The following is a 14,333-nucleotide window of genomic DNA, read 5'->3' as shown; positions in this document are numbered from 1 at the left end:
TACAAATGGAACTTATTGACTTGAAAACAAATTCATTATTGAATATGAAATTTTTTGAGTTTCCCTCAGTCCCAAATGCTTCTGACATGATTAATTTCCGGCGATCATTACCCTATGAACGTTTTCCAGAACTAAGAAAATTTGCCCAGAGCTATACCTGTCATTTCGGAACGACGTGCAGGTGTGAACAAGCATTGTCAGCCATGAAATTGATTAAAAACAAAACGAGGTCGCGATTGACTGATTCAAATTTGAAGAATTCTCTGCTGCTCTCAGTAATTAATTTAACTCCAAACATTAAAAGCTTGGCGAAAACTAAACAGACTCAAAAGTCTCGTTTATCTTGTTTTTATATATGCTAAATATGTCTATATTAACATATTTTTACCAGAATTGAATGGGGGTACAAGAGTTGTGTGGCGCATCTGAACTCATGATTGAAAAAATTGATGCATGGAATGTAAAAGGTTGGCCACCCCTGGTATAGAGAGTAGAGTAGAGGGCCTGAGCCTGAGCATGCAGCCTTGAGGTGCACCTGTGCTGAGGGTCAGTGAGGAGGAGATGTTACTAATCCTCAATGCCTGGTGTCTACTCATACAGCTGCAATTTACAGTGGATAACCATCTTTGTGATGGTGGGGGTAGTGAAACTGAAGTACGTGGGGAAACCAAGGGAGAACATTCAAACTCCAAACATACAACACCAGGGGTGGTCATGCTGAATGTACCGAATGAAATTAAACAATTACTATAATGCTGAAACCTTGGGCTGGCATTTTGTTCTGAGATTCTGTATTGCAGTCGTTCAGTAGAAACCTTGTAAAGTTTGTGCGTTGTGTTACATAGACAAAATGTTGGCAGTGGCCGAGTGGGTCACTCCCTTGTCTCTGTGTGTAGGATCTGAACCAGCACCCACCTCAGAGGATGAAGCACCAGATCTAGTATGACGGTCTGTTCCAGTGCTGCTGAGTTAGGAGTGTCATTTTTCAGATAATCCCCGCTACTTGTTGAAGTAGATGTCAGTGACAAAATGATACAATTTCAGATGGGAGATAAAGATTTCTGCCTCACGTTCCTTCAATGGTTAATGCTGAAAAAGACAACAGATTGTTTGGTTGTTAATCTGTGCTTTTTGCTGCAAGGTTTCCCGAGGTCGGAGCTGTGGCTGCCTTTCTGTTGTTTCTCATGGGGATCTCTGAGATGGTGGAAGGTTCTGCAGAAGCCAGAGTGTGTCCTGGCTAACTGTAGCATTGTGTTTCTCCAGCCTGGAAGTAAGATGGTCTCCTCTGCAAAAGCCGCTGTGCCCACGGTGACAGACCAGGCCGCTGCCATGCAGCTGGGGCAGTGTGCCAAAAACCTCGCCACCAGTCTGGCTGAGCTGAGGACATCCGTTCAAAAGGCAAGTAGTGAGTGCAAAGACCCACGGAAATTCTTTTAACAGTGAGCCTTTATTGAAAATATAATGCGTAAATGGTATTTGATTCTTTGGATGCAGGCTCAGGAGGCCTGCGGGCCCATGGAGATCGACTCCGCGCTGCAGTCAGTACAGACGTTGAGGAACGAACTCCAGGATGCCAAGATGGCCGCAGTGGATGGACAACTGAAACCGCTGCCTGGGGAAACGGTGAGTTAGACCAGCTTCTGCGGCCATTCTGGTTCTTTCTAACAGAGGTAGATCATGTGACATCACATCATCCACATGCCCTCCATCAGCAACAGTCGGGTGTCTCCCACAGAGCCAGGCCTGGCCTGGTGATATTGGACCAGTAGTTCGTATCTGAGAGGAAGTGGGTGGTTTAATGTCATCACCCAAACTGTTGAGCCTTGAACTGTTTGGGTTCTGGAGTAGATGGGTGACAAAGTTTGCAGATGATTCAAAGATTGGTAGGGTACGGAGATAGCTCAGTTGCAGGTACGGGCAGAGAAATGGCAGATGGAGCTTAATTCAAGCAAGTGTGAGATATTGCTCTCTGGGAGGTCTGCTGTAACAGGAAAGTATGCAGATTACAGCAGGATTCTTAGCAGCATTGATGTGAAGAGGGAACTTTGGGTCTATGTCTAAAGCTCCCTCAAGGTGCCATATAAGTAGACAGGGCAAAAAAGAAGGCACACAAAATGCAGGAGGAACTCAGTAGGCGAGGCAGCATCTACGGAAGTGAATAAACAGTCAATGTTTCAAGCCAAGACCTTTCTTCAGGACTGGAAAAGACAGGGGAAGACGCCACAATAAAAAGGTGGGGGGAGGGGTGAAGGAGAATGAGCTAGAAGTTGATAGATGAAGCCAAGGGGGTGAGAAAGGGAAAAGCTAGAGAAGAGGAAATCTGATGGGAGCGTACCATGGCAGAAAGGGAAGAAGGAGGGGCAAGTGAGGAGAAGAGGTAAGAGGCCTGAGTGGGGAATAGAAAAAGAGGGAAAGGGGAGGAAAGAAAATCACTGGGAGGAGAAACTGATGTTCATGCCATCACGTTGGAGGCTACCTAGATGGAATATGATGTTTGCTCCTCCACCCTGAGAGTGGCCTGATCATGGCAAAGGAGGAGGCCATAGACCGACATCTCACAATTGGAATGGAAATAGGAGTTAAAATGGTTGGCCATTTCTGCTTTTGGTGCTCAACTTAGTGGTTCCCCCAAGTTACGTTGTAGAGGAGGCCACACCGGATACAACAGACAACACTGTTTGGGGCCCTCAGTGGAGGTAAGGCAGGAGGTGAATGGGCAGGTGTGGCATTTCTGTTGCTTGCAGGGATATGTACCAGGAGGGAGATTAGTGGAGAGGGATGAATGGACAAGGGAATCACCAGGAGTGATCACTCCAGAAAGTGGACAGTGGAACTTGGGGGTGAGGGAGGTAAAGATGTGTTTTTTGGTAGGATCCCGTTGGTGATGGCAGGAGTTGCAGAGAAAGATGTGCTGGATGTGGAGGCTCATGGGTTAGCAGGTGAAGACGAGAAACTCTACCTCTGTGGGAAGATGGGGTGAGTGCGGATGTCTGGGAAATGGGGGAGATGCTGGTGAGGGCAGCATCAATGGTGAAAGAAGTGGAAACTCTTTGAAGAAGGAGGACATCTTTTCTCTTAGCCTCATCATGGAAAAAAAGTAAGCTATGGACTGATAGAAGGCATATGGTATGATTGATTGCCTTTGTTGGTCTGAGTATTGATTAAGAGTCAGTAAGTCATGTTGCAGCTATGTAAAACATTAATTAGGTCACATTTAGAAATGTTGTGTGCAGTTATTGTCACCCAATTACAGCGGGTTTTTAGACATCTTGGAAAGGGTACAGAAGAGGTTGCTGCTTAGATTAGAGAGTTTGAGCTATAAAGACAGCTTGGATAAATTGGGGCTGTTTATTCTGGTGTTCTGCTGAGTGGAGGCCTATTTTATAAGATTATAAGAGGGAGTAGCGAGTCAGGATCTGTTTCCCAGGGTAGAAATGTCAAGAATTACAGGGCTTGTATTTAAAGTGAGAGGAAAGTTCAAAGGAGATGTGTGGGGTAAGTTGTTTCATGCAGAGATGGGTGGGTGCTTGGAACGGGATGCCCGGGGTGGAGGAGGTAACACTTTTGGAGCACGGTGTTCTGTTTTGGTTGCCTTGCTGTAGGAAAGATATCATTGAACTAGAAAGAATGCAAAAAAAGATTTACAAGGATATTGGCAGAACTTGGGAGACTAAGTTGTCGTTGGAAGTTGGACAGGCTGGGACTTTTTTTCATTAGCGTGTAGGAGACTAAGAGGTGATCTTACCGAGATATATAAAGTCATTTGTGGCATAACTGACATGAATACACTCAGTCTTTACCAGAGTTGGTTACTAGAGGACGTGGTGATTGGGTTGTAGACTACTCAAGTGTTGTTCCCCTTGTTTGCAACGGGCCTCACTCTGGCCGAGCATGGACAGGTCTGTGTGGGAACGAGGAGGGTTGAAAGAGCATGCAGCTCTGAGCTCAGAATGGCAGTTTCCGACAGACATAGGGGCTGTGCAAAGCAGTTGCTCAGTCAGAGTTTGATCTCGTCGACACAAATGAAGCCACATCGTGAGGTGTCGTCTTAGTGACTGTGGAGCAATTAGTTTATAGTTTGGGATATAGTTTGTGTCCTGACAAGGAGACAGAGAGCTAGAAAAGGGAGAGAAGTGTCGGAAATGGTTCCCATGAATTTGAGAGCAGGGTGGAACTTAATGGCGAAGGTGGTTGATGAGGTTTGCACGAGTGTAGGAAAAGCAGTGTCAAAGCCACTGTCCATGTAATAGCGAAAATATTAGGGAATGGGTGACAGACGGTGTGGTGTTCACTTAGGATGGTGTAGCATCGATTAGTATTCACTGGTGAATGGTGGCCGTGTGTGTCATTCATCCGTGGGCATGACAGTAGGTGCAGGAGCAGGCCATTCGGCCCTCCTAGCCAGCACCGCCATTCACTGTGATCATGGCTGATCATACACAATCAGTACCCTGTTCCTGCCCTCTCCCCATATCCCTTGACCCCGCTATCTATAGGAACTCTGTCTAACTCTCTCTCGAAAGCATCCAGAGCCTTGGCCTCCACTGCCTTCTGAGGCAGAGCATTCCACATATCCACAACTCTCTGGGTGAAAAAGTTTTTCCGCATCTCTGTTCTAAATGGCCTACCCCTTATTCTTAAATTGTGGCCTCTAGTTCTGGACTCACCCATCAGTGGGAACATGCTTCCTGCCTCCAGTGTGTCCAATCCCTTAATAATCTTATATGTTTCAATCAGATCCCCTCTCATCCTTCTAAATTCCAGTGTATACAAGCCCAGTCGCTCCAATCTTTCAACATATGACAGTCCCGCCATTCCGGGAATTAACCTTGTGAACCTACGCTGCACTCCCTCAATAGCAAGAATGTCCTTCCTCAAATTTGGAGACCAAAACTGCACACAATACTCCAGGTGGGGTCTCACCAGGGCCCTGTACAGCTGCAGAAGGACCTCTTTACTCCTATACTCAATTCCTCTTGTTATAAAGGCCAGCATGCCATTAGCTTTCTTCACTGCCTGCTGTACCTGCATGCTTGCTTTCATTGACTGATGTACAAGAACACCTAGATCTCATTGTACTCCCCCTTTTCCTAACTTGACTCCATTTAGATATTAATCTGCCTTCCTGTTCTAGCCACCAAAGTGGATAACCTCACATTTATCCGCATTAAACTGCATCTGCCATACATTTGCCCACTCACCCAACCTGTCCAAGTCACCCTGCATTCTTATAACATCCTCCTGACATTTCACACTGCCACCCAGCTTTATGTCATCGGCAAACTTGCTAATGTTACTTTTAATCTCTTCATCAAAATCATTAATGTATATTGTAAACAGCTGCAGTCCCAGCACTGAACTTTGCGGTACCTGACTGATCACAGCCTGCCATTCCGAAAGGGACCCATTAATCACTATTCTTTGTTTCCTGTCAGCCAGCCAGTTTTCAATCCATGTCAGTACTCTGCCCCCAATACCATGTGCCCTAATTTTGCCCACTAATCTCCTATGTGGGACTTTATCAAAAGCTTTCTGGAAGTCCAGGTACACTACATCCACTGGCTCTCCCTTGTCCATTTTCATAGTTACATCCTCAAAAAACTCCAGAAGATTAGTCAAGCATGATTTTCCTTTCGTAAATCCATGCTGACTCGGACTGATCCTTCTACTGCTATCCAAATGTGTCGTAATTTCCTCTTTTATAATTGACTCCAGCATCTTTCCCACTACTGAAGTCAGGCTAACTGGTCTATAATTACCTGTTTTCTCTCTCCTTCCTTTCTTGAAAAGTGGGATAACATTACCCACCCTCCAATCTGCAGGAACTGATCCTGAATCTATAGAACATTGGATAATGATTACCAATGCGTCCACGATTTCTAGAGCCACCTCTTTAAGTACCCTGGGATGCAGACCATCAGGTCCCGGGGATTTATCAGCCTTCAGACTCAACAGTCTATCCAACACCGTTTCTTGCCTAATATAAATTTCCTTCAGTTCATCCTTTACCCTAGTTCCTTTGGCCACTATTACATCTGGGAGATTGTTTGTGTCTTCCCTAGTGAAGACAGATCCAAAGTACCTGTTCAACTCATCTGCCATTTCCTTGTTCCCCATAATAAATTCACCCGTTTCTGTCTTCAATGGCCCAATTTTGGTCTTAACTAGTTTTTTCCTTTTCACATACCTAAAGAAGCTTTTACTATCCTCCTTTATATTCTTGGCTAGTTTACCTTCGTACCTCATTTTTTCTCCACATATTGCCTTTTTTGTTATCTTCTGTTGCTCTTTAAAAGCTTCCCAGTCCTCCAGCTTCCCGCTCATCTTTGCTATGTTATACTTCTTCTCTTTTATTTTTATACTGTCCTTTACTTCCCTACTACAGTGGAAGGCGAGCCACTGTTGCATGTTTCCATCATGGTTGGAACTTGTGTTCAGCTGACATCACATTGCCATGTCTCTGATCTGGGAGCATCTCTTGAAGGTAGATTGCAGGGGGCCATACTAAGCACAATGATATATGAGTCATCGGGGAAGAACTCTGTGTTTTATGTGCCGGGCTGGAGAGGAAGAGTCCATAGCCCTAGAAAACAGATACAGGCCCTCCAGCTGATACAGTTCATGCCAAACCATTTGAACTGCCTCGTCCCATTGACCCGGACCGTAGCCCTCCATAACGGTGAAATTGAAATCACATCCACCACTAGAACTGACAGCTCGTTCCCCAGTTTCACCACACACTAAGTGAAGAAGTTTCCCCTCGTGTTCCCCTTAAACATTTCACTTTTCACCCATGACCTCTAGTTCTAGTCTTACCCAACATCAGTGGAAAAGGCCTGCTTGCATTTGCCCCGTCTATACCCCTCATAATTTTGTACACCTCTATCAAATCTCCCCTACATTCTAGGGAATAAAGTTCTAACCTGTTCGATCTTTCCTCATAACTCAGGTCCTCCGGTCCAGGCAACATCCTTGGAAATTTTCTCTCTGCTCTTTCAACGTTATTTACATCTTTTCTGGTGGTAGGTGACCAGAACTACACACGATACTCCAAATTAGGTCTCACCGTCTTACACATCTTCAACATAACATCCCAACTCCAGTACTCAGTACTTTAATTTATGAGGGCCAATGTGCCAAGAGCTTTCTTTATGACCCCATCTACCTGTGCTGCCACTTTCAATGAATTAATTCCCAGATCCCTTTGCTCCATCACACTCCTCAGTGCCCAACCACTCACTGTGTGGTCCTGAGTGCAACAGCCATTCCATCTGCAATTTTTTGTGAGGTAATATTGTCATTATTTAGTATTATGGGCAATGGTCTGGAGATCATGTTTTTCACAGCCTTTAAGTCAAGTGTACATTCATCGCCTGCATCGCACTTTCGTTGATGAAATGTCTACATGGAAGTGCCCCTACACTGGCCAATCCAGCCCTACCTCTCCCCAGATGCTGTGCTCGGTCCACCGTCCCTTCAGTTGAATTTCCTCCAGGGCACACAGCGATGTGTTGATGTAATTTCTCCTGATGTCAGCTGACTTTGTGCTTAGTGAGCTGATTGATATAGCTTCCTATCTGGGCTTGTCTGATATCTGTGTAACTCAAGCTGGTCTGGTCAGGGTGAGAGCTGTGTGCTTTGGTTGTATGTGAACTGCACAGCAGCTAGTAAGAGCATTGGGCATTGAGGTGAGATCCCTGAAACCAGGCACTGGGAGAACATGGACCACTCACTCACCAGTCTGTGGCCATATCTGTCACAGGTGAGGGTCTGTGGTTCCCACATTGGTCTCATCTCCCACCTCAGGGTTCACGCTATCCTTAATCCTGCAGGAATGCTGAAGACGATGAGGATAGCCAATTACTCTGCATCTTCCTTCTAGTCAAGGTATCCCTACCGTCCTGTTAATTTTGGAATCTGTAACTTTGCAGTGGACCTGAAGGAATGGCAGACTATTTTCAAGTCAGGATAGTGACTTGGAGGAGAACGTCTGTGCAGTGGCAGTTGACTGCGTCTGCTTGCTGTTGCTTTCGAGTTGGTAGAGTTTGCAGGGATGGGGAGGTGTTGCTGGGTCGTCAGTGTAGTGAATATTGAGGTTAGCACACCCATTGCTGGTGAAGAGTATGTGTTTAACCAAAGGTTACACACTCTTGAGAGCTGCCACCGGTGTGAGACCAGCAGGTCTAAGGGACAAAGGGAATGTTGAATGACTAAATAAGTGAACCAAATTCATGATCACACGATTTAATCACGTGGCTGGGCTTTTGCTCCCTATTTCTTCTGTTTCCCATGTCCTGAAAAGTTAGAATAAGTTGCAGAGAGAAATAGACTGCAATTTTGTGGCGGTGTCAAACTTCAGTGAAATTGAATTTGCAGACAACTGCGTAGATAACCACTTGGGCAGGGTCTATTGAGGATGCATGATCTGCCCTGGCATCACTTTTTGTGAGTGGGAAACGTACTGAAGTCATGGTGTCAAGCGGAGCCAATAACTTGAAGGTTATAAATTCTGGAGCAGTGAATATGTTATACATGACTCGTCAGTGGTAGAACTGTGCAGTGATGGAACCCTTTTAACATTTCAGTTGGAAAAATGTGCTCAGGATTTGGGAAGTATGTCCAAGGCCGTTGGCTCTTCGATGGCCCAGCTTCTTACCTGTGCAGCTCAAGGCAATGAACATTATACAGGTACGTGAATAGTAGATTTGTTTGTCACACAAATGTCGAAACATACAGTGAAATGCGTCCTTTTGCTTTAACAGCCAACACAAGCTCAGGATGTGCCCGTAGGTGTTGCCACACATTCCAACATCAGTGTAGCGTGTCCACTGTATTCAGCAGAACAACATGCAACCAACATACAACAAAACAAAAACAAACAAACAGAAAGACAAGCCCCTTTCCCAGCCTCCCACCCTCATTTGCAGTCAGGCCTCCAGTCCCAGGACAAGTCACCTTCATGCCTCTGAACTCGAGTCCATGGGCCAGATTATCAGAACGATGGGCAAGGCAGCTGGGGGGAACGGCATACAATGTTAGATTTGAATGATACATTTTTTTCCAACACCTAATTCTACATCAGAGGCTGCAGGCCCTCACACAAATACAACATGTTTCCGCAGCATTGCTGTTGTATCAGTTCTGGATATTGTAATAATACCTTATCCTGCAATAATGACAAAGCTCTCTATTTCTCAGTATTACACTAGACCCCCATCCTCTACGTGGTGGTGGCATCCGTCGGTCTCGAGAGACCATGGATCTGTGCCTGGAGTTTCCAGGGCGCAGGCCTGGGCAGGGTTGTATGGGAGACCGGCAGTTGCCCAAGCTGCAGGCCTTCCCCTCTCCACGCCACCGATGTTGTCCAAGGGAAGGGCACTAGGACCCAAGCAGCTTGGCACCGGTGTCGTCGCAGAGCAATGTGTTGTTAAGTGCCTTGCTCAAGGACACAACACGCTGCCTCAGCTGAGGCTCGAACCAGTGACCTTCAGGTTACTAGTCTGATGTCTTGCCCACTAGGCCACGCGCAAACATCCCCTACAGAATCATAGAAATGTACAGCATGGGACCCTGCCAGGCGGTTAAACGTGTACATAGTGACCAGCGCAGCACCTTCTCCCAGATCCCAGCACGCTTAACGTGCCTTTCGATTGCATCCCTACACCGTGCATTTGCTTCCTTTTTCATATTATCCAAACCTCAAAATCCCTTGACATCCCCTTGGATTTTACCTTTACAGGATCTTGTTGGCTCTAAACTCTTTCAATGTTTCCCACTGTGCAGGGATAGAATTAACTGCAGGTAGATGCTCCAATCTCCCATCCAATATAGACCAGTACAGCACAGTTCTGTGACCCTTCAGCCCACGGTGTTGTGTTGACCCTATACAAAACTAGTCCACAATCAACCTGACCCTCAACTCCTATACCACGGTAGTGTAGCAGTTAGCGAGACTCTGTTACAGCTCTGGGGATCAGAGTTCAATTCCAGTGCTGTCTGTAAGGAGTTTGTATGTTCTCTCTGTGACCATGTGGGTTTCCTCCCACGTCCCAAAGACATACTGGTTAGTAGATTAATTGGTCATTGTAAATTGTCCTGTGATTTGAGTAGGGTTAAATAGGTGGGCTGCTGGGAAGTATGCTCGGTGGGCTGGAAGGGCCTGTTCTGTGCTGTATCTGCAAATAAATAAATACACAGCCCATAACTCTCTGTCTTTCTTACATCCATGTATCCAAGAGTCCTTTAAATATCCCTGTTGTATCAGCCTCTACCACCAGCCCCAGAAGAGTGTTCCAGGCACATTCACCACTCGCTGCGTTTAAAAAAAAAAAAGCTACCTTTGACATCTCCCTTAAACTTTCCTCTGCCCACCTGAAACAGATGTCCCCTGATCTTGGCTATCGTATCTTTAGGGAATAGTCAATGGCTGTCTACTCTTGTCTATGACCCTCAATCTTGTACACCTCTATCAAGTTGCCTCTCAACCTCCTTCACTCCAAAGAAAAAAGCCAGAACTAGCTAATTTAAATGAATTGACCTTCCCCCAACTTAAGACCTTTTATTCTTGGTTTTTCCCTGTACTTTTTCCATAACCACTCCAACTGCTCCACCGTTGACACTCCCTGCACCTAACCAGATTAGTTTCCCAAGGCAAGGACCATAAGGGTTGTACGTTAGTGTAGCAGTTAGCAGGATGCTGTTAGAGCTCGGGGCACTGGAGTTCAGTGCGTGGAATGTCTGCGTTTTCTCCGGTTTCCTCCCACAGTCCAAAGACGTACAGGACAGAGTAGGTTAATTGATCGTTGTAAATTGCCTCGTGATTAGGTTAGGGGAGTGAAGGGCCTACTTAGTGCTGTATTGCTAAATGAATAAATAATCCTGCTGCTCTCTCTGATCCATTTATCTGTTGTGTCAAAACGTTCTTCTGGACACTTCCAAAGTTACATAGTACTGAGCGCCCCATCAGACTCCGATACTGTGAGGTAAGTCTGCACTTCCTGTGTATGGTCAGAAGTGGTCACTAAGGGAAACGCTCATGCACCACAGCAGGAATTCTCCTATTGAATTTTCAGAAGCTGATCCACAGCAATGAAGAGACTAGTATTGATGAAGGACTCTTGTTGTCGGTAACTAATATTCCTAGACTTTGACATTGTATTATTCTGCTCTTCCCCGTAGGCAGGTCATCAGGGTCAATGAGTCTCCAGGCCGGACGTCCTTAACCTCCGGTGCCATTGGGTGGACGGGAGGCTGTGAGCAGGGAGTTGGACTGGGGATCTGTGTGTGTGGAGCATTAACTGCTGAAGTGAGGTGACTGATCGAAGGGTGCTCTTTTCCCAGGCATCGCTGCACGAGAAACGGCACAGGCCCTCAAGGCACTGGCCTCAGCTGCTCGTGGGGTCGCGGCGTCCACTGACAGCCCGCCCGCGCAGAACTCCATGCTGGACGCGGCACGTGACGTAATGGATGGATCTGCCCTTCTGATCCAGGAGGCCAAGCAGACGCTGGCTTCACCGGGAGACGCTGAGAGTCAGCAACGGCTGGCGCAGGTTGGCACATCAGCAACACGTATGGGGCACGCTTCACCACAGGCCCAACCTGAGCTCAACCCAGCGTTACCCGCTTTACCCCCATCACAGTCCCTGCTCCTATGTGACCTCCCGACAGATCCAACCCTGTGTGACCCCCCCACTGATCCAACCCTGTGTGACCCCCCACTGATCCAACCCTGTGTGACCCCCCCACAGATCCAACCCTGTGTGACCCCCCACTGATCCAACCCTGTGTGACCCCCCCACTGATCCAACCCTGTGTGACCCCCCCCACTGATCCAACCCTGTGTGACCCCCCCCCACTGATCCAACCCTGTGTGACCCCACCCAACTGATCCAACCCTGTGTGATCACCCCCCCACTGATCCAACCCTGTGTGACCCACCCCACTGATCCAACCCTGTGTGATCACCCCCCACTGATCCAACCCTGTGTGACCCCCCCCCACTGATCCAACCCTGTGTGACCCCCCACTGATCCAACCCTGTGTGATCCCCCCCCACTGATCCAACCCTGTGTGATCACCCCCCCACTGATCCAACCCAGTGTGATCAGCCCCCCACTGATCCAACCCTGTGTGATCCCCCCCACTGATCCAACCCTGTGTGACCCCCCACTGATCCAACCCTGTGTGACCCCCCCCACTGATCCAACCCTGTGTGACCCCCCCCACTGATCCAACCCTGTGTGACCCCCCACTGATCCAACCCTGTGTGACCCCCCACTGATCCAACCCTGTGTGACCCACCCGCACTGATCCAACCCTGTGTGATCACCCCCGCACTGATCCAACCCTGTGTGATCCCCCCCACTGATCCAACCCTGTGTGATCACCCCCACCCACTGATCCAACCCTGTGTGACCCCCCACTGATCCAACCCTGTGTGACCCCCCCACTGATCCAACCCTGTGTGATCACCCCCGCACTGATCCAACCCTGTGTGACCCACCCGCACTGATCCAACCCTGTGTGACCCCCCACTGATCCAACCCTGTGTGATCACCCCCCTCTGATCCAACCCTGTGTGATCACCCCCGCACTGATCCAACCCTGTGTGACCCACCCGCACTGATCCAACCCTGTGTGACCCCCCACTGATCCAACCCTGTGTGATCACCCCCCTCTGATCCAACCCTGTGTGATCACCCCCCCACTGATCCAACCCTGTGTGACCCACCCCACTGATCCAACCCTGTGTGATCCCCCCCACTGATCCAACCCTGTGTGATCACCCCCCCACTGATCCAACCCTGTGTGATCACCCCCCTCTGATCCAACCCTGTGTGATCACCCCCCCACTGATCCAACCCTGTGTGACCCACCCCACTGATCCAACCCTGTGTGATCCCCCCCACTGATCCAACCCTGTGTGATCACCCCCCCACTGATCCAACCCTGTGTGATCACCCCCCACTGATCCAACCCTGTGTGATCACCCCCCACTGATCCAACCCTGTGTGACCCACCCCACTGATCCAACCCTGTGTGATCACCCCCGCACTGATCCAACCCTGTGTGATCACCCCCCCACTGATCCAACCCTGTGTGACCCACCCGCACTGATCCAACCCTGTGTGACCCCCCACTGATCCAACCCTGTGTGATCACCCCCCTCTGATCCAACCCTGTGTGATCACCCCCGCACTGATCCAACCCTGTGTGACCCACCCGCACTGATCCAACCCTGTGTGACCCCCCCACTGATCCAACCCTGTGTGACCCCCCCCCACTGATCCAACCCTGTGTGACCCCCCACTGATCCAACCCTGTGTGACCCCCCCCACTGATCCAACCCTGTGTGACCCCCCACTGATCCAACCCTGTGTGATCCCCCCCACTGATCCAACCCTGTGTGATCACCCCCACTGATCCAACCCTGTGTGATCCCCCCCACTGATCCAACCCTGTGTGATCCCCCCCACTGATCCAACCCTGTGTGATCACCCCCGCACTGATCCAACCCTGTGTGACCCCCCCACTGATCCAACCCTGTGTGATCACCCCACTGATCCAACCCTGTGTGACCCACCCGCACTGATCCAACCCTGTGTGACCCCCCCCACTGATCCAACCCTGTGTGATCACCCCCCACTGATCCAACCCTGTGTGATCCCCCACTGATCCAACCCTGTGTGACCCCCCACTGATCCAACCCTGTGTGATCCCCCCCACTGATCCAACCCTGTGTGACCCCCCACTGATCCAACCCTGTGTGACCCACCCGCACTGATCCAACCCTGTGTGATCACCCCCCGCACTGATCCATCCCTGTGTGATCCCCCCCACTGATCCAACCCTGTGTGATCACCCCCAACCACTGATCCAACCCTGTGTGACCCCCCCACTGATCCAACCCTGTGTGATCACCCCCCGCACTGATCCAACCCTGTGTGACCCACCCGCACTGATCCAACCCTGTGTGACCCCCCACTGATCCAACCCTGTGTGATCACCCCCCTCTGATCCAACCCTGTGTGATCACCCCCGCACTGATCCAACCCTGTGTGATCACCCCCGCACTGATCCAACCCTGTGTGACCCACCCGCACTGATCCAACCCTGTGTGACCCCCCACTGATCCAACCCTGTGTGATCACCCCCCTCTGATCCAACCCTGTGTGATCACCCCCGCACTGATCCAACCCTGTGTGACCCACCCGCACTGATCCAACCCTGTGTGATCACCCCCCACTGATCCAACCCTGTGTGATCACCCCCCACTGATCCAACCCTGTGTGATCACTCCCCCACTGATCCAACCCTGTGTGACCCCCCACTGA

General features: G+C 49.1%; 1 protein-coding gene across 4 annotated transcripts in view; it reads left to right on the top strand.

Moving 5' to 3' along the window:
• Nucleotides 1-14,333, top strand: part of tln2b (talin 2b) — a 353,394-nt gene that overhangs the window by 216,683 nt on the left and 122,378 nt on the right. For all 4 annotated transcript variants that reach the window (XM_073024834.1, XM_073024833.1, XM_073024835.1 and 1 more), the window contains exons 25-28: nucleotides 1,264-1,398; nucleotides 1,495-1,623; nucleotides 8,586-8,688; nucleotides 11,341-11,549. In XM_073024834.1, coding sequence (XP_072880935.1) covers nucleotides 1,264-1,398; nucleotides 1,495-1,623; nucleotides 8,586-8,688; nucleotides 11,341-11,549 — 576 coding nt within the window. The remainder of the gene's footprint in view (nucleotides 1-1,263; nucleotides 1,399-1,494; nucleotides 1,624-8,585; nucleotides 8,689-11,340; nucleotides 11,550-14,333) is intronic.

This window comes from Hemitrygon akajei, chromosome 21, assembly GCF_048418815.1.
Source record: "Hemitrygon akajei chromosome 21, sHemAka1.3, whole genome shotgun sequence".
Classification (NCBI taxonomy): Eukaryota; Metazoa; Chordata; class Chondrichthyes; order Myliobatiformes; family Dasyatidae; genus Hemitrygon; species Hemitrygon akajei.
The sequence above is the reverse complement of the archived record's forward strand: the minus strand, read 5'-3'. Positions and strand labels throughout refer to the sequence as shown.